This window comes from Callospermophilus lateralis, chromosome 1 (assembly GCF_048772815.1).
Source record: "Callospermophilus lateralis isolate mCalLat2 chromosome 1, mCalLat2.hap1, whole genome shotgun sequence".
Classification (NCBI taxonomy): domain Eukaryota; kingdom Metazoa; phylum Chordata; class Mammalia; order Rodentia; family Sciuridae; genus Callospermophilus; species Callospermophilus lateralis.
The window spans coordinates 98,473,513-98,498,112 of NC_135305.1; the positions used below are offsets into that span (position 1 = coordinate 98,473,513).

The window sequence follows — 24,600 nt, forward strand, 5'->3', positions numbered from 1 at the left end:
GGAGTTAGTTGACTCATCTAATTTATTGTAATAAGAAGATGGCAGAGATAGCAGAGGATTCTACTCTCTAGCAGATATGGCCCAATCCACAAGGGAAAACCTGACCAACCAGTTTAGCAACTCCTCCTCCTTCTACTGGAGCAGGAAGTAGATGTTGAAAGAACAGTGGAAAAGTGGGGAACTGGCATCCTTTATTCCACACCATTCCCTACTGGCACTGGTCTCTTTTGGCCTGCTGAACCTCTCAGCCAGGTCAATGCTTGTGCACTTTGCAGATGTTCTTGGTGAGGACAGATATACACAGAATATCAGTCCTAGCCACACACCACAGCTACCTTCCCAAGTACTTGTCACTGCTCCTGTGCATCTTGTCTACTGAGGGACAATTCAGAGGTTATTCCCAGGATTTTTTTTTTAATCAGACAAGAAGGTTGCTAGTCAACTGCAAGACCATTTTCAAATTATACAGCTGCATTGTCCCCTCCAGCTTTGGACAACCAAGTAAGATTTCAGAGCCTGAATAATGTAAAAATTACAAAAAGAAAAAAACTGCCCTTAAAATCTTATTAATACAGACTTTACTGCCTGATTATCTCATTTTCCCCAAATTCCAAATTTGATATGTATGTTAGTCAGTTTTCCATTATTATAACAAATGCTGAGAAAATCGCCATATAAAGAGAGAAGGTTTTCTTTAGCTCACAGGTTTAGAGGTTTCAGTCCATGATCAGTCAGCCTCCATTGCTTTGGACTAAGGCAGCATATCACAGGGGAAGCACACTGTAGAAATCTAAGGAGCACAGAGAGAGGAACAGGAAAAGGCTAGGGTCCCACTATTCACTTTGAGGACACATCCCAGTGACACAAAGACCTCCCGTTAGGCCCCATGTCTTCAAAGTTCTTCCACCTCCCAATAGAGCCTCTCTGGGGACCAACCCTCCAATACCTAGACCTTGGGGGGCATTTGCTATCTGAAAGACAAAAATATGGTACAAAGAATAGGGCAAAACCCACCACTACCATTCTCCAAAACACAAACAACCTCTTCCATCCTAGTAGTTTGTAATCAAAGCCTGTTTTCCTGTTTTCCAACAAAACTAGAGTTTGCAGAGTCTGGTCTGTATTTAGACCTACCCTGCTATTGCCAGCTATGTTACCTGAGGGAAGCTTCAGACAAAAAGCAGAAATTAAAAAGGAGGAAAGCATGTTTGTTTCCATTTTATCAGAATGAGCACTGGTCCCTTCCAGGTTACTCAGGGACTACAAGCTTAACATTCAAATCAGGGAACTCATAAGTGAAAAATTGTGTCCTTATACCTCCCAAATCCTTGGGTGGAAATACAGTTACAGATACTGTACCCTCTACCAAAGAAGGGTATATTTTTACTCCTATTTTTATACAAAGTTCAGAAATTCAAACCTATAGACTCAGCCTTTTCTGAGTATTCCCCTCTTATATATCTCTAACCCCCAATCTCACTCTCCATTAGTGTGTAACCCAAGAAAAGGGGCTTCTTCCAGAATATAAGTTTCTATCTCAAAACATGAATCTCTAGTGGAAATCAAACCTCTAAATCCTGGCTGATATTTTTCCAATGGAAAAGATAAGTATTAAAAGAATATGAAATATTGTTCACAGAGACAAGTAGATTATGTCAATTCTTTATAAGCAATCAATAATAGAAGGAAAAGGAAAGAAGTATGAGAAAGTGGAGAAAATATTAGTCAAAATAATCTATAATTAAGCCTCATCCTTTCTATTATCTAGTCAAAACTAGCTCCCAAATTGGAAATATAAATAAATAAATTTATATATATATAAATTTCAGGCAATTCAGGGTTTAAAATAAACAGACATATCAGAACCAGCTAAGTAGAAGCCTTAAGTATGGGACATTGTTGAAGTGGCCACAATGACCTTACAACCTCACTGCTATGAATTGAATGTTTATGCCCCTCCCCCCACCGATTCAAATGTTTGAAACCTGTGTTAGTCAACTTTGTGTCGCTGTGAACAAAATACCTGACAAGAGCAACTTAAAATAAGAAAGGTTTATTTGGGTTTACAGTTTCAAAGGTAACCATCCAGGGTCAGCCAACTCCATTGCTCTGTGCCTGAGGCGAGGCCGACCATCATGGCAGAAGGGTGTTGTGGAAAAATCTCATGGCAGCCATGAAGCAGAGAGAGAGGAAGGCACCCAGGAGATGATAAACCCTTCTAGGGCCTACTCTTAGTGACCTACTTCCTCCAGCCAGGTCTGTCTCCCAGTAGTCTCTCCAGCTATCAATGCATTGATCCATCAAAAGGATTAATCCACTGATGAGGCCAAAATCTTCATAATCCAATCATTGCCTAAAAGCCCCACCTCTGAGCTTTGCTGCATTGTGGACCATGCTTTCAACACAGGAGCTTTTAGGGGATATTCTAGGTTCAAACCAAAACAAAGCCCTCATCCCAAAAGTAATGGTATTTGGAGGTGATTGGGAGATAATTAGGGATGAGTTAAGATCAGGAAGGTGGATCCTCATAATGGGATTAATGCCTCTATGAAAAGGGAAAGTAAAATATGGCCTTTCTCTCTGTCATGTGAGGACAAGAAGACAGACATCTGCAAACCAGAAACAGAGCCTCACCTGAAACCATACATATCCGCACCTTGATCTTACATTATTTCCCAGCCTCCAGAATTAGAAAATAAACATTTTCTGTTTAAGCCATCCAGTCTGGGATTTTCTATAGCAGACCAAACTGACTTAGACACGCACAAAGCAAATTCTTAAAAAATCTGGACTCTTTAAAAAAAAAAAAAAAAAAAGATTCAGCATTCTTCCTCAAGCTTTCTGAAGGGAAAACCTTTTTCTCCAACCCCAGCTCACTCCTTTTCCATGGGATTTTCATCAGCTCAGTCCCTGTAGCTCCCTATCTCTGCACTGGATGACATTTGTGGGCAGCACTCTAAGACTCAATGGGAGAATACAAAGAAGAAAGTGATTAACTGTGCTGCTGTCACTAGGATGAGAGAAGAAGCCAAGGGATCCAAAACATGTCTAAAGAACCAGGAAAGGTACCCCAAGAAACACTTGTAGGAAATAAAATGTCTGCAGATCCAAATAGACAGGTGGGAGGATAATGCAGATCTTACAGATAGTTCCAAACTGACAAGTGGGCAGCAAGCGAAGCAACACCAGCAATAGGGGAAGGATCTCACAAAGCCTGTGATTCCTGCTATCTACAGGAAGCAGAGAAGTAGGGAAATAGTGATCATTGGGATATTTGGGTGTGCTTAGGACTGTTCTCTAATGATCTCTCCTTGCTGAAACTAAAGAACCCCTGCCAACACCTCCCACACAAGCAAGATCTTGTCACCTCTCCTACCTCTGCACTTCCACCCAGGACAGTTCTGGGTCATCTGATACACTTATCATCAAGCCTAACCAGAAAAAAAAAATATATGTTTGGGGACACCAAGGTGAAATCTCCAAGTCATCCAAGTGGCCTGCACATGATGGACAGAATACCGGGAAAAGCACATGTTATTTCCCAAGTTGTACTGGAAGGTTTGCGTACCTAATTCCTCACTTTTTTTATTCTCAAAGTCTGACACTGATCTGTGCTTTACAGCATCTGTGTCAACAGACTTTTCCTGGATGGCCTCTTCAGTTTAGCCTAATAGTGAAGATACCTTCAGTTCAGAAATGCTTTTCCTAAGGGGCAACAATTCCAGCAAACTCCAAACCTACAAATTTTTTTTCATGAAATTACACACCAATGGAACCTGTGTTAGTCAGCTTTTCATTGTGCTGACCAAATACCTGACAAGAACAACTTAGAGGAGAAAAAGTAAAGGTTCAGTCGGTGGTCAGCCAACTGCAGTACTCTGGGCCCAAGGTGAGGCAGCGCAACATGGAAGAAAGGGGTGGTACAGGAGATCTGCTCACCTTATGGTAGCCAGAAAGGAGAAAGAGAGAAACAGAGACAGAGAGACAAAGCCAGGAGAACAAGATATAAACCCCAAGGTCATACCCTTAGTGACCTACTTTTTCTAGCCCCACCTGCCTAACATTATGACTCAGTTAATCCACTCAAATTATTAATCCTTCAAATGAATTAATTTAATGATTAGGTTACAGGTCTTATAACCTAATCATTTCGCCTTTTAACATTCTTGCACATGAGCTTATCAGGGGACTACCTCATATTCAAACATAACAGAACCCAATGTACTTTTTTTAGAAAAGACTTGCTGCAAAGGCTGCATTTTCCATGCCAAGGTCCCCCACACACACCCCCAGCATCCTGTTACTATATCCCAGTTCTGAATCAACTGCAACTGGGAAAACAGCTGCCAATTCAATATGCAGCATGCCAGATGGCCTGGCATTTTTAAGCATGCTTCAACTTACCAATCCCTAATTACCAAGGAGCCAAAACTGGTGGGTGGGCTTTCCTGAGGCTGGAACAGCATGCATGAATGTTTTTACCAGCAAGATTGTTTTCCCAAGAAATTATTTAGCCTCACCTGCAGCTGACCAAATTAGTCCTGACTGAGCATCAAACAGTAAAGTTTAATACTGTCTCCTAGAGTCCAGGGAAAAATTGATCAAGGGCAGAGGAGAGGCACCCTGAGATGAATTGGGGAATGGAGGGATAAATAAGTCTCATTCACTGGAGAGGATTCCTGTTGCTCCTCGCCAGAGAAGCCCACCCCTGCATATTGTGCCTGTCTTGCATCCTGTTGGGCAGTTCAAGTAACTTACAACGTTAAAGCATAGTTCTCCATAAACACATTCCCACACACTTCTGTATGGCCAGTGACCCTAAAACTGTTAACACTTCAGCCTTGTTAAATAGGTCACAAGAATATTGGTGATCACAATTCAGAAATGACACCCTACTTTGAACTACCACCTGGAACCTCCAGGTGACATAACCAGATCACCCAAAAGATTGTTGTAACCCCCTCAAGCTCCTGAATGGTCATGGACTTGAGCCCTGCCTTCTTCATGGGCCCATTTATCAGACTTTCTGAAACAGCTACCCCACTTTCATTCATGGTTCTCCCTTTGATGCAATTTTAAAAGGCAATACTCAAAGCCCTGTCCCTGACAATAAGCCCTTCATTTGAAATGTCACATTGAGATTTCTTCTCTCCTACACACACACACACACACACACACACACACACACACACACCAAAAAGAAACAAAAACACTCCCTAATGTATGTATACCTTTGTCCCAATTTTTTCTTGAACCTCTTTGGAGCACTAATGCAAAATAAGTTGTTAGTTAATATCTAGGGGATGTATGTGCTTCCTAGAAAGACCTCTGGACCACCCTCCAGCAGGTCAAGACTGGCTGACAACATTCGTATTCAGCTTAGGATGTGGGGAAGGATCTCCATATGGCCCTTTTCCCTTCATGCCAGTAGTGATTCTTTCTACTTTCTGGAGCCCTATAATATGATCGCTTGTCAGCCCTAAAGCATTCTGGTTTATGTATCTGATCTCAGTTCCACTAAACTCAGTCCTCTACCATCTGTCCATCCAAGACCTCTCCATCCACTTGGGTTGACAAGCAGGGATCTACTCCAGTATTCCAGTATCTCTAGTGCCAGAGATTTTTGTGGCACTGGACTTCATGGTGGTATCATCCCCACTCCTGTCCCTGGCCTTGGGGAAATTTCTGAATCCCTACCTCCAGACCAAAAGCCCAGGGAAGGCTTAGAAGTGTCTCAGCTGGCCAGGTCCAGGGTAGGGGATGGCAGTGTCATGGTTATGTGATATTGATTTTTCATTTCTTATGTTACTTATGTCCTCTATATTCCTCTCCAGGGATTTTTTATCAGTCTTTTCAAGGCCCAGCTCTTAGTTTTCTTGAAATTCTATATGTTTGTTGCTGTGTAATTCCTTTCTGCTCTTTTTGATTATTTTCTTCTTTCTGCCTTGCTTGGGTTGTTCTTTTAATTTGTTGTTCTTTTTCTAATTTCTTCAGATTGCTGCTTAGCTCATTGGTTTTTCACCATTCTTCTTCTCCAATGTATGCCATAAGACTATAAATTTTCCTCTAAGCAGTTTTTATTTTGCTTTATTTTGGTGAAAGTCATAGAAGCACAACACACACAGAAAAGTACACAAATTTAAATGCAGAGCTTATGAATTTTCAGAAAGGGAATTCTTCCATGTAAATAGCATCCAAATTAAGAAGCAAAACTTTACTCCAGTTTTAACCCTTTCTATTTCTCCTCATCCTTCTCACACATCTGCATTCTGCCTGGGATCATTTTTCTTTGAAGAGGAAAGGGCTCCCTTTAATGTTTGTTTGTTTGATTTTAGTTTTTCTGTGCAGGCCTGCCAGAGATAAATCCTCTTGGTTTCTATTTGTCTGGAAACATCACTACTTCACTTTTATTTTTGAAGAATGATTTCATGAACTATGTAGAATTAATTCTAGGTCAGCTGTTTCTTCTTCAGCCTTTAGGAATGTCATTTCTCTGTCTCCTGAAAAGTCAGTGGGAGTCTCTTTGTCATTCTTTTGAAAATAATGTGTTTTTCCCCTCTGATGCTTTTAGGACTTTTCTGTCTTTGGATTTCAGAAGTTTAACCACCATGAGCTTAGAAGTGGCTTTGGTTTTTAACCTGATTGATAATCTATTACCTCCTTTATTCAGTTCTCTGGAATTCCAGTTACATAGGTCATGATCCCTATGTCCCTTTTTCCTCTCCTCTATATTTTCCATCCTTTCTCTCCTCTCACTTCTTTGAGTCTGGATATTTTCTGTTGACTCATCCTCCAGGGACTAACTTTCTGCTCTATCTGATCTGCTACTAAACGCGTATATTAAATTCTGAATTTCAGCTACTCCATTTTTCATTTGATTCTTTTCTATTGGTTTTAATTTCTGGCAAAGTATATACTTATTTATACATTTTATGCATATGTAAATCATAGTTTCTTCAAAGTCTTTGTCTGATGACTTAATCAAGATCCTTTTTCCATTTTTTCTCCTTGTTTTTGGTTTCTGCTTCTGTTTATCACTATACTTTCTACCAGATACCATACATTGGATGTAGAATATTATAATGACTTTATGTGATGGCACCTTCCTCCAGAGAGGGTGTATTAGTCAGTTTTTCATAGCAAGATACCTGAGGCAGGATAACTCTATAAAGAAAAGAGTCTCGTCTAGCTCATAATTTGAGAGACTGAAAAGCCAAGGTCATAAAGCCCCATTAGTGCCGGACAACACCATGGTGGGAGTGCATGTGGAAGTGAAAGACACATCTCAAAATAGAAAGGCAGAGAGAAACTGGAATCTGACAGTCTGTTCCAAGGGTAGGCCTTTCATTGAACTAGAGAACCCTTCCTAAGCTCCACCTCTTCAAGGTTTCACACTGTCTCCCAATATCACCATCCTGGGATCAAGCCTCCAACACATGAGCCTTTGTGGAACACACTCATACCACATCAAAACCAGAGCAGAAGATTTCCCATTTCCCCAGCTCAGCAATGGCCTTAGCCCAATAAGAAAGTGAGCCAAATGAAGAGCAGTCCAGTTTTAGTAAGGCTTAGTCTCCCTCTGGCCCACTCTGTTCCTAGGGACTCCTCTCCAGGGTTTTCATAGATAGAGAGGTTTTTACCAGGGGCCCCTCCCTGGCAGATCTCAGTATCAGCAGATGAGAAATTTTGCCTCTACTTGTTAGATATTTTCATGATTATTATATCTTTAATCTTCTGCCCTCAAGGCATCAATATTTGGCAAATTCAATATTTGGGAAAAGTAGCTGAGAAAAATTAGCATAAAACTAGGAAAACTCTAGACTCACATGACAGCTACAAGGGAAAAGAGGTTTCAGGTTATCAGCTATGATTCACCTTCCCAATATTTAGAACTGGTCACTCCCATTTCTTTAGAATGCTTTTAAACATTTTGTATTGAAATTGGCTTATCTACTTAGCAGTTGAAACAGTAATATGCTACAACTACTCTATCCTAGCAGGAAGAGAAAGTCTCTAATTACCTCTTAACTCCAAATGCAATGACCTCCAGATCAGAAATTCTGTCTGAGGGATGTCGAGGGGTTGCAGTAATCAGCACTTGAATTGGAAACAAAATACATTCATTAGATTGTTTTTTTGAGTTTGGAATTGGCCCTCTGGCACCTAAAATAAGTGTTTACTATAAATTAAAGTTCCAGTGTCATTTCACACAATGGTTTATTGTGAACAGTTTAACTATATTAAAATCATTAACATGGGATTTATTCTTCTATTCCAAATAGGAAATTAGTCAAATAATCCACAGTCCTTCATGCTAAAAAAAAGTCAATTATCACAATTACTTCAAAAAGAAGTTGTAATTAAGCATATTCGTTCAAATTATCAGATAGCTCATAATGTAGCTATTAGAGAAACACAACTATCACATGCATATTTTTGTGAATTAGGTAAATGTGAAATACAAAGAGATGCAAAATCTCTGCTTATTCAAGATTTATGACTTATATTTTCAGCTATTTCCCAATGTAATTTAAATTTAAATTAAGATAGCCAGCCCTTAACATAGCATTCTAAATCATATAAGTTTGGGAAGTACAAACTTAAGTAAAATGACTTTTAAGCAAGTTTTGACAAATCAATATGATACCATAAGACTCAGAATTGGATTTAATGATTATTTTACTACATAAATGTCATTTGTGTGACAGAACCGTCACGATTTTTCAGGGATGCTGACAGTAGATAAGATTTTTTTGTTTTGTTTTTGTTGTCGTTATTTTGGTACAAATTAAGATGGCTTTTAAAATTACATATTTTTTTTAATGAGTCATTCAGTACAACCTGCTAAAATTAAATGTGTCATAAAAGATAACTCTGCTTATTTCTGGTGTGGCCCAAACCAGAGCTTGAGGCATGAGAAGCTTTATAATTCTGCCTAATGATGATCCAACAGGCTATTTCAATTTTCAATTAAAATAAATTTTTCAATATTAAATATTTGCATTAATAGTGAAATCTTCAGTGTTAGATGTTGTGTGAGTCAGTTCCATTACTGTAACAAATAACCTAAGATAATCATTCTTATGATTTATTTTGGCTTACAGTGTCAGAAGTTTCAGTCCATGGATAGTTGGCCCCATTACTTTGAGACCTGGGGTGAGGCAGCACATCATAGTGGGGGCAGGTTGTTGTGCTGCCTGCTCATCTCATAGTGGTCAAAGGGAAATGAAGAAGAAGAGTCCCGAGTCACAATATCCCCCTTGAGGGCACACCTCCAGTGGCCTACCTTTCTCCCACAAGATTCCACCACATCAAACTGGGGACCAGGCCTTTAACTCTGGCCTTTGGTGGACATTTAAGTTCCAAACTATAGCAGAAACCTTATCAACAGACGCTAATTCCATTTATCTGCATTTATTTGAAAGCCCTTCACTCTTCCTTTTATTTGGATCAAAAGTCACAGCTGTTCTCTAAGCTGCTTATTTCTTAAAAATCCATTTAGTTCATATTTATTTTGTTAAAAATACAAATGAGCATAGTGCACACAGGAATAGACTGGGAAGTGTTAAGTTTTCATATCATTAATATTTTCTCAAAAGTGCTGCTCTTATTATTTCCTCTTACTGAAATCAAATATCCTTCAGGTTCAATTTCATTTATATCTTATTCTTTCCTTGCTTCTTCATCTTTTTGAGCATTTGAAGTTATTATCCTTTCCATTACTCCTTCTAGATAACTATTGAGTACGCGTCTTTCACAGGGATTATAACTTCTTGAGATAAAATTGTTTTTCTTGGATTTTGAGGACATAGTTTATATTTGTCTCACGTCTATTTTGCAAATATTAATAGAATAAGTAGAATGTTACGCTGTAGATAATTTGGTTTGTCTGCCTAAATAGGTGACTTCACAATGGAAGACATCTCTCTACTGTGCTCATCGACATCTGTCTGATGCATCAATTCTTGGCACACTTTGGCTCATAAGATCTGGGTACTTGTGCCCTGCAGATATTGTAACATGTGCAGCTAAAACCTTGCCAGGAAGTTCAGATATTCTTGAGGCTGGCAACTTGTGTTCAGGCAGCAATAGGAGACAATTGTGTTCTTACAGATTATTTTTACTGGTTATAGAATGTTATGCTGACAGTTATCTTCTTTCAACACTTTGAAGCTCTCAGTCCTTTGTCTTCCATGGTTATAAAGTCATCAGTCAGTTTAAAAGTCATCAATCAGTTTAATTGTTATTCCTTTGAAGGTTATCTAACTTTTTTCTTCATTAACTGATGTTTTCCTTCTTCTTTTGCAAAGTTTTACTGTGATGTTGGGTTGCTTTGTTCTTTTGGATGCATAGAAGATTTTTTAATCTATAGCTTGATGTCTTTCAGTACTTTTGAAGGATTTTTAGATTTGGTACCATGCCTCTCTCCATTCTCCACTCCTTTCAGTTTCCATTATACATTTTAGATCACCTGCTCGTATTCTGTGTGTTTCCATTTTTTTCCTCAGCATGCTCTATTCTTGATTGTGTTTTCTGACTTATGTTCCAGTTTCCTAAATTTTCTTCTCGTTTTTGTTTAGTCTTCTGTTAAACCAATCCATTAAGTTCACAATTTCAGAGTTTTTCAGAGTTTTTCAGGTTCTGAAGGTGTTGATTCTTTTTTTAGACTTCATTCTGTGCTAATGTTTTCGGTCTTTTATTTTCTTGAATATTGTAAGTGTGTGTTCTGTAAAGCCTCCATCTGTAACTAAAATATCTGGAAGCCCCATGCAACTGCTTATATTGCCTGTTGTTGCTCTTAGTTTTAAGGTTGTTTGTTTGTTTTTACATTGCTTTTGTCTCTGCATGTGCTTGGTCAATTTTAATTAAGAATTACCCATTATAAATGAAAACGTGCATAAATAATTTGAAGTTTACAATGATGTCATTTCCTGAGATGATTTACATTTCTTTCTGACTTATGTCTAGCTTTTCAAAATAACTTTAATTGAATTCCAACACTTGAGATGATTTGGAGGGCTTAGACAAGTGTATTTGTCAACAGTTAATCTATTCAACTTCCATGGATCCAACTTGAATCATAAGGGATTGGCTAGAGACCTCCTTTAGCCGGCCCTGAAGTCAAGTTTTATGCCATTTACCCTTCAACTCTGTCAAAAGTTCTTTTCAGCTTCCCAGTCTCTCAGAGGCTTTTTTGGGAATCAACACAGGCACCCCCCGAGGGAAATAGCAACTGCAAATCCTGGGCTCATCTCTGAGTTTTATCTTCTGAATCTTGACCTCATTATTTTATTTTCCACTGCCTTGCTAGGTTCCTGATATCTTCAGGCTACAGTTTCCAGATTTAGGGGAGGAAATACAGTATACTTACTTAAATTTGAATTTAAGATAAACAACTAATATCTTTTTGATATATTCCATGTAATACTTATGACATGCTTACACTAAAAGTTTATTGTCTGTTTATCTGAAAGTCAGTTTTAACTGTGTCCTATATTTTATCTGGCAACCCTCCTTCTAGCAGATTTGTTTTGCATTTTACAGCTTTACTAGATGTTCTCTGAATTACCTGGTGCACATTACTAGAAAGTGGAAGTTTACTTTTTCTAGCTTGTCAATCAACTGGAGTTACTAATTTTTTTTTTGAGCTTCAAATCATAATTTGAAGAGTTAACATACTTGCTTAAATCCTAGCTCTGCCATAACCATATGTGTGACCTTGAATAAGTATCCTTACATTTTGGTTTTATTTTCCTTAGATATAAAACAGGATTAACGGGTGACATTTCTTGAAGTCTGATTATTTGCCAAGCACTATGCTAAACACACACACACAAAAAGGTTAATAATATTGCCATACTTTATAGGATTCTAGTGGGAATCAAATTATAAAATAATATAAATGGTTTGTTATGTGTTAAGTGCTAATTAATTAAGACCAATTTAATCATAATTTACAAACTTAATTGAATATTTTGCTTACTCCAGGTCTACCACCATCATTGCATACTATAGTTAAATGCGACATCAGTTCTGCTAAATCCTCAAGAGCATATAAAAGGGGAAAAAAGCAATTTTCTTGTTTAAGTGACATAATAACAGAAGTAAGTCAACCTGTATTTTCTGAGTACATGCTCCAAAATAAAACTTAGTCACAAAAACATATGTTTATAGAGGTAGAAACTTTGGTTTTGCTCTACTTTGTAAGAAGCTTATCACCCCTTGCTCAAACTTGATAATAACTCATGAATTAGGCAAAATAAATAAATAATAAAAGTGAAAACACAAAATATTATAAGAAGATCTATTTCAAAGCTACCATGAACCTATATATGGTTAGTATGGCATCTTTTCTTCTGGAAAGTCTAGAACTACACCTTTTAATGCATGGATCACAGGCTGGATACCTTCATGTAGGACATCTCTAAACAACTATCCAAGTCACCCCTGTTGATCATCTAGAAGCTAACAAAGGTGTTAATGGCTTTATGAGTTCTACTTCACAAATAATTCCACTTGTTCTGCATAACAGCAGTATATGAAACAATATCTCTGACCTTCACCTAGCCTTGCCATTCTATATTAAGACTAAGACTCAGAGAGCCATGGAACTCACACCAGCAATGAGAGCTGAGGCAAGAGTTGAACTCACACCTATTCCATCTCCCATCACTCCTCTTTCCTTGATCACTTTGCCTTCCTAACCTTCTGTAACTACTTATATAAGTACTCCAATAAACAATGAGACTATTGTAGCAGAGATGCCTTGTGCTCAGAAGATGCCTTGTGCTTTGAAAGGATTTTTAAAATTATTATTATTTTACCTAGAAAAGCAGAGAAAGACATGATCACAGTAGATTACCTTAAATAAGTTATCTGAAATAGTAACCAACAATCCTTTAGTATTTCTTGGTCTTTGGACCTTGATATTTCTTTCAAAGAGCAGTAATTGTTACCCAACACAAATATTTTAATCTATATACTTGAACATTTCCCAGAGTCACATAATATTGTGTGTGTGTGTGTGTGTGTGTGTGTGTGTGTTCTCTTTTAAAAACCAGTATCCAACAGGACACTCTATCTTCTCTTGAGTTAATAAGGCAGAAAAGTCAATCAAATGAAACCAAAAGAGTCAGGTATCACTTAATGGCTGGAATCTATTCTGAGAAATACATCATTAGGTGATTTTATCATAGAAAAATCCATAGATTATACTTAATATAAACTAAGATGGCTACAACATCACAAGGCCATATAGATTTATGGGATCACCATCCTTGATCGAAGCATCATTGTGTGTGCATGACTGTAGCTCTTGAATAATTTTTCAGTAGGTATTGATGGAAGACTCCTGCATTGCATAACACTATAGATATAAATCTCTTTCCTGAAAAAAACTGAAAGTCACGTTAAACATTTTAATGTAACTGTCACCAGAATACGTACAAAGTAACATGGAATTCTGGGGGATGAAGTGACTTTTTTTAAAGCCATAAAATAAATAATTTGCATTTTGTATTGTTTTAACATTGATGTATGACTTCCCTTCATAAAAACACTACCAAATAAGAAGAAATTTTAATATCTCTTTCAAATTCCAATGGAAAATCATTTTAAACTACAAGAGACATTTTACATTAAATCAAAGGAACATTCATTAATAATCAAGTTGCTAAGTACTGGAACATACTATTAAATACATGTTTAAGGAAAAGGAAAAAGAAAAAGAAACTTTGCCAATGATTCTCAAAAGGAGACTATTACACTCTGAAGGTTGCCATGAATTCTTGACTCAAAATAAGAAGTAATCTGTTTACCTAGCAATAGGCTAAACTATGGAAGCAACCTAGATACCCTTCAATAGATAAATGGATAAAGAAACTGTGATACACATACACAGTGGAATATTACTCAGCAATAGGATTTAACACATGATTGTACATAATTTCCCTGACCTTTTTTTTTTTTTTTGCTCAAAGGCATTGAAATAATTTTCTGCTTTGAATGAGAAACTAGTAGTATCTGTTCAGGATGCCTGTTACCTCAAAATTCCTTCCACCAACTGAATTCACATTAAAGCCATTTGGCCCCTCCATGCTGATCTCCCAGGCATCTACAGACAGAGTAGCACATATACTAAATAACACTGATTCATTGTGATTAGCTAGCTGTATGCTCCCAGCTTTAGTCACAGTCCCTCCATGATCCCTGACCTATAAGAAACCTGCCTCTTGTGCTGAGAGTGTATTGGAGCTGGCTGTGTAGACCTGACATGAGGACAATGGGAGATGTCTTGGAAAATACGTACAGAAATAGGTTATTAGATTATCATCCAAGAGCTTGCAAAATAACTACAGGGAAAGAATGATGCAGGAAGGAAACTGAAAGTATTGACTTAACTATAGAATACATTCACCTAAAACAAGAGGGTACGTTCCCAGGCATCATTTGGGCAGTGGAAAGTTTTAGCAACTATAATTCAATGTATTAAAAAAAACTCAAATAGCTAGTTAAAATTTGATAGAAAAAAATATTTAATCTCACTAGTAATCAAAAAAAGCAAATGAAAATGATAATGAGATTCTATTTTAAGCTTATTTTTAATTGATAATGTTCAATGCTACCTTACCAATAGTTGTCACGAGATGGTCAGAATCTGATGTTGCATATTCTGGTGGAAGTAGAAAGTGCTGTTGGAAAGCAATTTGGACACAAGAAGCAATTTGGAGAATACTTAAAATATTCATATTTTCTAACCCAAGAAAGAATATTACAATATTCATGTTTTCTACATCAAGGAATTTTCCTGTGTCAATTAGATTTAGGTTTAGCTACATGTAAGAGAAATCCCAAAACAACTATGGGAAACAACACAGATGTGATCAGAAAGAGAGGCTACAAAACACAGTGCTTAGTTGGAGATTATCATCCAAAATAAAATTGAGATTCTATTATTAAGGAGGAAAAGGAGAATGGATGTTGGGTAGGAAGCTAGCAATTGTTGTCCCATTATCTAAGGAGCAAATTTAAACTTAAAATTTAAACTTAAAATGCAGAAAGTCATTCCAAGCCCAAATTTCCAAAAGTAGAGGAACACTTACAAATTGTAAATCTCTTCTACAGAACAAGAAATGTTATCTTCAAAGTTTTAAATAATGTTGAGCACAATTATTTAAGAAGAGCAAAATGCATCATAATTAAAGTTTATGCTCTCAAGGATGCAAACCCCATAGAATATTTTCATTTTATTTAGACTTTTCTTCATTAACCATACTTTCCATAATGAGCATATCTTAAATCCATGCTCATAAAATTGTAGGCATTATTTTAAAACATTATAATTAAAGATGAATTCCCAGTTCAGAGAAATAGAATCTCAAATTGGAGATTTTTTTATATTGTTCCAAACAAAATTAATACAAAAGACCAAGCCATAGCCTGGTAATTTTTTTCAAATTTTAAGAAAAATATCCTATACACAGTGAATTGGGAAAAGCAGGGCACCCTCAAATGAACTATATTCAGGTTGCCTGCAGATGATTTTCCTCTACATCACTGAATGCCAGAAGGCAATGGAGCTACATCATTGTTAATTCATCACATCATCTTCATCACTAACATTTACAGAGCACTCACTGGATTTTTATCTAAGCATTTTTATTTGCTTAATCATCATCTTATGAGATAAACTTTGTTGTTAGCTCTGTTTTCCACATGAGGAACATGAGGTTCTGAGAAGCTTAGTAATTTGCCCATTGCCTCGCAGATTGTCAATAGTGCCACTGAAAGTCAAGACAGTGTGATTCCCCCAAAGCCATATTTTTTCTGTTTACCTTCTATAGAACTTTGAAAGAAAACAAATTGTGATGTAAAGAAGTTATCACTGATATGCACAAGATTTTAAAAAACAGACCTCCCATCCATATGTTGTAGTTCAATAATGTTTTAGTCAGTTTTTCACTGCTGTGACTGAAGGATCTGACCAGCAGAACTGTAGAGGAGGAAAAATTCATTTGAAGGCCCACGGTTTCAAGGTCTTAGTCCAGGTCTTAGTCCATTCCTCGGGGATGGAGGTGAGGCAGAACATCATGGCAGAAGAGTGTGGTAGAGTAAAGGAGCTCTCATGATGATGATCATGAAGCAGACAGACAGACTCCAACTCCAGATACAAAATATATATGCCATAGCCACACCCCCAATGAACCACTTCCTCCAGCCACACCCCACCACCCTCACACATGAGCTTTGGGGGAACACCTCATATACGAACCATAACAAATAACTTCTAAAAATCTTCCTTAAAATGACCCAGCTCATCAAACTACCTAAAATCTTAGAAGTAAGGGTATAAAAGCAATGATTTTTAATGGGATAGGATGAATGCTGAGAAGTATAAATAATGGATTTAACTTGAAATAAAAAATGTTAAGAACAAAACAATTTTTCATGACACATTTTTAGAAAGAAGTCAGACTTGGCTATGAGGCCATATGTAGGCCATTATGGTCAGGTGTGGCCTGGCTGGCTGGTGGGGGAATTAGGCTGCAGTTCCCAGATGTATCTTCTCTGGCCACAAGTGTCTCCTCCTGGGTTACTTCCTACTTCTGAGTACCATTTTATTTTTGTCTTTCAGCTGAAACCAAGATCTGTTTCAAATACTACCATGGAGTGAGTGGAGCCCTGAGAGCTACCACCCCCAGTGTCACCGTCAAAAACTCAGCAGCTCCTGTAAGTCTTGGCTCTGCCTCTTTGTTCAGACCTAACCCTGTTGCTTCTTTACTTTCTTGTTTTTGTACGTGTGTACACATTTATGTGGGTGTGGGTATGCATGCGTGCACACGCGCGTGTGCACGCCTGCACACACACACACTGAAATATATTGATAACAAGATTAAAAATAGACAGACACATGTCAAAATAGGAGGAGGAATGTGGCCAAAACCAATTTTGTTAAAGTTCATGCCATTTGTTTGTTAGAAAAATGCCAAACTTTGGTGTTTTCCCTAGATAGTCAATGTTTGTATTCAAGATATACTTAATGGCAGTGAGTAAGTCTTTTCTTTGGAACACATTTTTTAAATTTCTTGGCTTTAAATATTTATATTTCCCCATGACTTAATTTTTTTAAGCTTGTAAATAAATGAATGAAGTAGAATGTATTGGCTCAGATTCATCTTAGTCATGGAAGTATGAAATGAGAGACCGCAAAAAGACTAAAATCTCATCCTTTTCTTTATAGAAATGAGGACACATTGCCCAGTGAGACTAAGTAGTGTACCCCAAGTCACACAGTTAGCCAGTTGCAGGTCCAGGAATTAAACCACGTCTTCTGTTCCCTACTTTGTGGCTCTGCTCAGACCTTTGGAAATATGTCATTTTTTCCTAAAATACAGTCTACATCTTTGTGGTGCTTCTTACTCAGATCTCAATACATCTGATTAGGGCTGAAATCTACCTGAAAATGGCATTCCTTGTCCTTTCAACATAAATTTAAAATGACCAACTGGGGAGTTTGAACAGAAAACAGTGAGGACTTTGTCTTGCAAGTGGAAGTAAAAAAGGCTTTTTCCCCCTATTTAAAAAAAATAGAGAAAGAATTTGAAATGAAACAGAATGATTCAGAAAGGACATTGATCCTAAAAAAGCGCCATTTTGTCATTTCACAAATCTGTCTGGCAGTGTCTTGAAGTGTGCTAATTGAGGACTTGGCAATAGGCAGGAAGATAAGCAAACTTCAGACCTGAATCTTGGCTGACTCTATGCTGAGGCGTCCAGCAGGACTAGACCTGGGCTAGGTTGACCATGAAAGAGAGTCACACTTCAGGAGAGACAGGGAGAAGGAAGGGCCGTGCACACTTAATGGTTACCACTTTTCCCTGTACTACCTTTGCAGATTGGAACATGATGTCCATCACTTTACTGAGTGGGACAGGAATTTAAGTGTGGAATCTAGAGAAGTATCCTCAGAGTTGCAGGCCTCTTCTTCTGCCCCATATGTACAAGCAACTCTCAAAAGGAGTACCTGGGAAAGCCAAGCAGGTCCTGATTCATTTTAGCCAACCTTTGGGTTGGAAGGCCAACTACGTAAAGGCAAAAACTAAATAATAAAATGAAACAAAATCAATCAAACCAGAGCCTGGGTGGACAGAGCAGGAAGGTATTGAACACAATAGACAGAGAAGGAAGAAGATAGGAAGTGGAATAAAGCTAATTCAGGAAACGTCTTCCTCATGCAGGTTTGGCCTTTGCCATTACATACCAAGTCACTTTGGGAGACAGTTCCTTGCCAGACACTCTGGTCCCTCAGCAGGGTGGGCCTTGCCTGTTGATGGGACTCGCCCCTGGGCTCAAGACTGGGACAGGAAAGGAGAGTTCTTCACCTTCGTCTGCTCAGGCGTGATATTATAGGAAAGTGTTGGCCAGCCTCACAATTGAAATTGACCTTTAGTTTAAAGGCAGCTCCCTAGAGTGTTTGGCTTCTCTGAACTCAACCTACTGAATACTCCAGATGTTTACGGGTTTCTCAGACCAATGCAAAGTGTGACACACGTCATCACACTGACACGCAATATAAGCTTAAAATGAAGCAAGACACAACTACCCAGAAAACAGCCTTGAATTATAAAAGAGTTTTCCAAAGCTGGATAAAATATCAAAAGCAAATACTTTCTGGGAGCTGCCATCACCAGAAACATGGATTTCCCTCTGAGAAGTGAAAACAAGTGCTTTGATCATATCATTTGACATAAAAGTTCAGGAGACGGCATCGATTCTGTTTCATCCTGACTTCATCTTTGTCACTCCATGTATGCTACTGTTGCTTGTACTTAACACTGAGACACTTCGAAATATTTTGTCATATTGCTTCTGTCATTATCATCTCTGTAATGATTTTCTCATATAAATCCATAGACACTTTGATGTTCATTGACACTGTAATATTTATCCCACTGGCAATTTCGTTTCTCATTTTAATCAAGCATGCAAGAGTCCTGTCCTAAAGCCCATGTGACATAAGGGTCAGTGAGAGTCATCCAGATTTCCAGCTGCCACAATGAAACTGAGCACATGGAGTTTCATGGCAGAAGGGAGCATGCACTTTCCTGAAAAACTGTATTTCAATGTGCAAAGTTTCATAATAGCTAGACTACCGTTGCCTTTATTGTTTTATGGTATGGAATACTTTTCCTAGTAGTTTCTCTTACATCACTCTCATTGATTCCCAGCACATCTAAGGCAGATAAGAAGAAGATTTTGTTTAATCATTGCTTGGTTATTACAGTGATAGAATAAAACCAAACCTACCTTATACTTTGTAACCCGGTTCAGTTATTAGTATAATCTAGCCACCTTATGGGTTAAATAAAAGCCTTTGCAATCCTGTCTGGAGACTTATGACACTGTTTCTAAAGAGAAATGCTATTAAGTTTCACAAAGTCAGTTGACCAATAAAGTTTGAGTGTTCACTTTCAAATTGAGTATTGCTGCTGCTGCATGAATCTCTTATTAAGAGTGGCTGTTCAGTGGCATCATATCATGCCCAAAAGGTCCTTGAGTTCATTTGTGATAATATACTAAACCTGTAATTCTTAGAAAAGGCAGAAAAAGATGTCAAATGGTCCTCTGGTATAACCAGTACTTTAATTCTCTGAGCATAGTAGGTTCTTGATATGAATCAGTTCTTTTTCTCATTTTCTCTTTATCCCTCGTCTTTGTCTTCATCCTTATGGCAACTGTTGAGGTCCTTGTTATAAAAAGAGGTTGTCATTTACTCTTGGGGTTCTGGAGCTCTCATTTATTTGGTAGCCTTAATTGTAGATTAGAAACTATGATGGGTGGAAGTTGTGGAGATAAATGAAATGTAAGCCCTGTCATGGAGAACCTGGAGTTACTGTGTCATAAATTGTGATAGTACATGAAGTCCGCTGTACTGGAGCATGAAACCTCCTGTGCTGGCACGTGGACAAAGGTGCCACAAGATGCCTGGGGCAGCTGTGCTGGCTTTTGAAGGAGAGGGTGTGTGGGCTAAGGTGGGCAGCCTGAGTGGGACTTTGCCAGATCTGAAAGGGAAGCAAGACAAGGTTGGTGAAAGGAGCAACATGTGCAAAGACCCGGGGACATGACATGGCACAGGCCTGCTGGAGAAGGAGATGTGAGTTGTGTTAGGTCTAAAGAACAGGTGACTAATTTTCTCCATATATACCTCTGTACTTCCTTTCTCATGTTTTGTATCTTGAGAGCATCTATTGTATGTTTTATATTTCCTGTAGAAAATCATTTTATAGGTAAGCTTCTCCTCTCAATATTATTACCTTTGCCATCTTTACCATGCTCCTTACAGTCTCTCTTAAGAAGCTCTAATATATTTTCCCTCCCTATTTATGTATAAAAAGAAGGAAACATATCCATACCTACAATTTGCCAAAGAAAGAGTTGGTTAAACTGTCCTCAGACCACCCCAGGGCCCATCATTGGTTCTATGTTCTGACAATACATTTTTACACCCACCTCTTCCCATTCCCTGGAACTTAGCGGGCAGCATCTGCAAGGTCTTCTGGACTAGAATGAGAGCCCTTCCTCTGTCTGCTGGTTCCCTCCAGAGCTGGAGATTCAGGTATAACCTGCAGCTGTCCTTGATGCAATGCCATATAAATAAGACCTTTTAAAGTTCTGAGCACCTTGTGTCACATCCCTGCTTATAAGACTTTCCTTGAGGATCATCCACCTGACAGCTGCATCCCCACCCATGCGGAGGCCTAGGGACCTAGCTTCTGGTTACAGTAAACAGGTAGCTGTTTGAGGCCTAACTCTGGCAGGCTCAGGAGGCAGTGTCCAAACAGTGATGAGAAGACCACAAGAATGAGGGGCAGGCAGAAGACATTCTGTTCCTACCTTATATGGGGCCATTTATCCTGCAGTAGAGGGGACCCCCAGGTTTAGAGGCTGGACTATGTATACTCCAAGAATGCATCTCTTATATTGTCTTCAACATTAAATTTTGCAGAAATTCCATCAGGATTTTGGTTGTGCTGGATTATTCTTATCCATACTTTAGATGACTGTTGTCTATTTTTTTCAGTTTGTATCTCATGGCTCTTTCAATGAGAAATTGGAAGAGAACATATCTGAATCCTTTTGAAATATCTTTCCACAATCCTGCATTCAGGCAGTGGTCTTCCAGCCCACCAGTAAGAGGCTTAACTGGACCTCAGAATGGCAGAGTTTTCCAAGACATTATTTTTTACTTGTAGTTTTTCACTAGTTGTGCCATATAAAGAAGTGCCTCAGTAAAAGAGAGACTTTGGAAAAGTTTAGAGCCATATTCCTCAAATCAATTTAGCTGTAATTCCAGCTCTCATGCTCTCACCACATTTTTGCCACTACAACCATGCTTTTAGAATTGGCCTCAGGTTCGGTCTTAAGGCTAGAAACCTGGTTTCATGAATTTGGAGGAAGGGGAAGGAGACAAGACTTTTATTTTTCTACTTGGATTTTTAACAGTAGTCATATGTGTTAGTCAGTTTTCCATTACTATGACTAAATACCTAAACAAACAACCTATAAAGAAGAAAGGTTTATTTTGGCTCACAGTTTTGGAGGTTTCAATCTATCATTAGTAGAGCCCATTACTTTTGGGCCTGTGATAAGGCAGTATACAATGGCTGAAGCATATGGTGGAGGAAGCCATTCATCTCATGGCAGTTAGGAAGCAAAAAAGAGGAAAACAGAAAGGAATTGAAGTCCTAAAATTTCTTTCAATGACCTTACTTCCTTCTAGTAGAACCAACCTCCTAAAGGTTCTACCACTCCCAATAGCACCACAGGTAGGAACCAAGCCTTTAATACATGGGCCTTTGGGGGAAACTCAAGATCCAAACTGTAGCATCATAGAAGTCTTTTATGAATTTATTGTTTTCCTGTTGCCTCCCTAATTTTTGCAGTATATCACCAATACTTATCTACCAGGCCCTAAAAAGAAATTTCATCAACAATCCTATGATGGGACAAAATTTCAAGACTTAGACCCTAATACTTTGAAAATCAGTTTCTAAAATAAATAATCTTAATTTTGATAGCAAAGCAAGAAGCCTGAAGTAATTTCACAGTACAATATTTTAATTTTTCATTTCTTTCCATCACACATATTTCTACTAGTCTTTCCTTAGAGGACAATTTTAGAACGCATTTTGATTTGTAGATGTAAATCAAATGCTAGAAATAAAACATAATAAATGTAAACTTGAGTGCTTGAGCTAAAATTGCACAGATAATTTATTTACATGCAAAGGATCAGTATTGCCCAGACATTTACTGGAGGGTTTCAGAATGATTTTTCTAAGGAAACACTTTACAAGAGTTTCTGCTATTGTAACTTTAAATTCCATCTCCATTCCACAAAGTCAAGGGTAGAATGGGAAAGCAGTTTCTAAGGATGATGGGGAGAAGTTGATGGTTATATGTCGATATAACATATACCTTCTGCCAGCTGAGAATCCACAGTCACTTTTTGTCTCACTCTGAATCTGGCAAGTTGTTTGATAATGCTCACTGCCTCTTGCCTCTAATCTTCTTTTCCCAGAACCAACTCCTACCTCCCATGCTCTCCCACCCTCAACCACCAATACATGGATAATTCTGATCCCTCAACCTTGAAAGACTTCTCAGAACTGAGTTATTCTGTGCATCTTTCTATAGCACATAGTTTCAATAATTCTTTCTTGCATTTATCAGTAAGCTCCTCTGGGCTAGCCATAAGGCATGTACACTGAACAAGACAAATCCACATCCTCATGAAGCTGCTCTCTAGGATGGGGTAAGTGGGTAATGAGAGACAAGAAAACAGGCAATAACAACCCACTACCCTAAACATTCAGTAGGGGATGAATAGGCACTTTGGGAGGACCAGGGATAGGCAGGCCCAGAGTCTGATGGAGGGTTTTCCAGATGGAGGAAGTTGAAATATATGCACATCACAGCCCTGACCAGAGTCTTTCTTGATTATACAGTAATTAAACCCAGCATATAAGGATATGTTATTCACATTTATATTTTCAGCAAAAGTCTCTAGATTTTGACAAGATTAAATCAGGGAGACATTTGGACATTTACTTTTTGGTAAATGCATCTGATGGACTCGTGCTAGAAGAAAAAGGGAAGGAAAATCCGAGTCTCATCGGGAATCCTCTCTGATGAGAACTTCCCCAGGCCTGTCCACAGTCTCTAACCTCCCTAGGAGTCATTTGGAAATTTGAATTTCGTCCTGATCCAACTTGAAGGAATTTGTTCAGTTTCAGAGGAAGAGTTAACTCTGAAGAGACATTTGGGGCCTTCAGTCTGGAGATGTTATTTTCTGAAATGCTTTCTCCATCAGCCCTGGTTCAGCATCCATAGCATCAAAGTGGTTCACATTCCTTCTTTCTTAGGTCTAGAAAACAAAATGCCAATTAACATTCTGTGATCATCAAAAGTTCCAAACCTTCTCTTCCAGTTGCATTTTTCCAATGAAACCACACTAGAAAAAAATTAGACATAAATCACTAAAAATGGAAAGTAGAAATCCCTACTGGGTTTTAAATAACCATGATCTTAAATTGTTGGGATATCTATGAAGCCTGATGTTGTATGGATATGTATGTGCATGTTCCTAGGGAAGGTATCCAAGGCATTTATTAGACTCTGAGCAAAGCTCATAGTACCAAAAAGGTTATGGAACACTGTCATAGGAAACACCAAATGTCACTCTTTGCTGGCATAGTCAATTTGATAGACTTTGCACCTGTCAAAAGACCTTGTTAAAAGATAGACACCTTTGCCTCTATTGCAGAAAACACCATAGGCTTTGGCAACACTGTGTAAGCCAGGAGTGTTGTTAATGAAAGGAAACAGGTAGTCAATACCTAGGTAAGAGACCCTGGGCTAGAAACCTTTTATACCTCAAGATGAATATATTCACCTGGTGAATCGCCATGAATTTTGACATGAATATAGCCAATACTTAAGATATAGAAGGATATGAAAATTAAATGGAGCCATTTTATTTTTATTTATTTTCATTTTTTTTGTGTGTGTGTGGTACTGTGGATTGAACCCAGGGGTGCTCTATCCCTGAGCTCTATCCCCAATCTTTCTTGAGACAGGATCTTTCTGCATTGCCCAGACTAACTTTGAACCTTCAATCCTCCTGCCTCAGCCTCCTGAGTAGCTGAGATTACAAGTATGTACCACCATGCCAAACTAAAGACCTCTTAAACAAAAGGCATTTTTTTTCTGCAGTGTAATCCACATTGATTTCTTATGGATTCGAGGCAAGGATCTGGCACAAAGTGTGTCTGTGTGTGTGTGTGTGTGTGTGTGTGTGTGTGTATGTGTGTGTGTGTGTGTGTGTATTTTCCCTAAAACAAAATGGATAAATTCATAAGTTAAAGTCTTTTGAATGATTGAAGTATAGATACATCTGTGACTTAAACTTCCTAGAAGAAAAATTTACAAAATAATTTCCTTAGACCCCTAACACTAAAAACAGAACTGCCAAAATTAGCATTAAAATAGAAATGTCATAGGCCATCTTATTGATAAATGTAAATATAAAATCATAAGTTA

At 38.1% G+C, this 24,600-nt stretch overlaps 1 protein-coding gene across 1 annotated transcript in view; it reads left to right on the forward strand.

The window, feature by feature from the left end:
* The window catches only part of Hecw1 (HECT, C2 and WW domain containing E3 ubiquitin protein ligase 1), a 240,400-nt gene that overhangs the window by 23,596 nt on the left and 192,204 nt on the right, over positions 1-24,600 (forward strand). Inside the window, exon 3 of the mRNA XM_076864225.2 lies at positions 16,634-16,728. Coding sequence (XP_076720340.2) covers positions 16,634-16,728 — 95 coding nt within the window. The remainder of the gene's footprint in view (positions 1-16,633; positions 16,729-24,600) is intronic.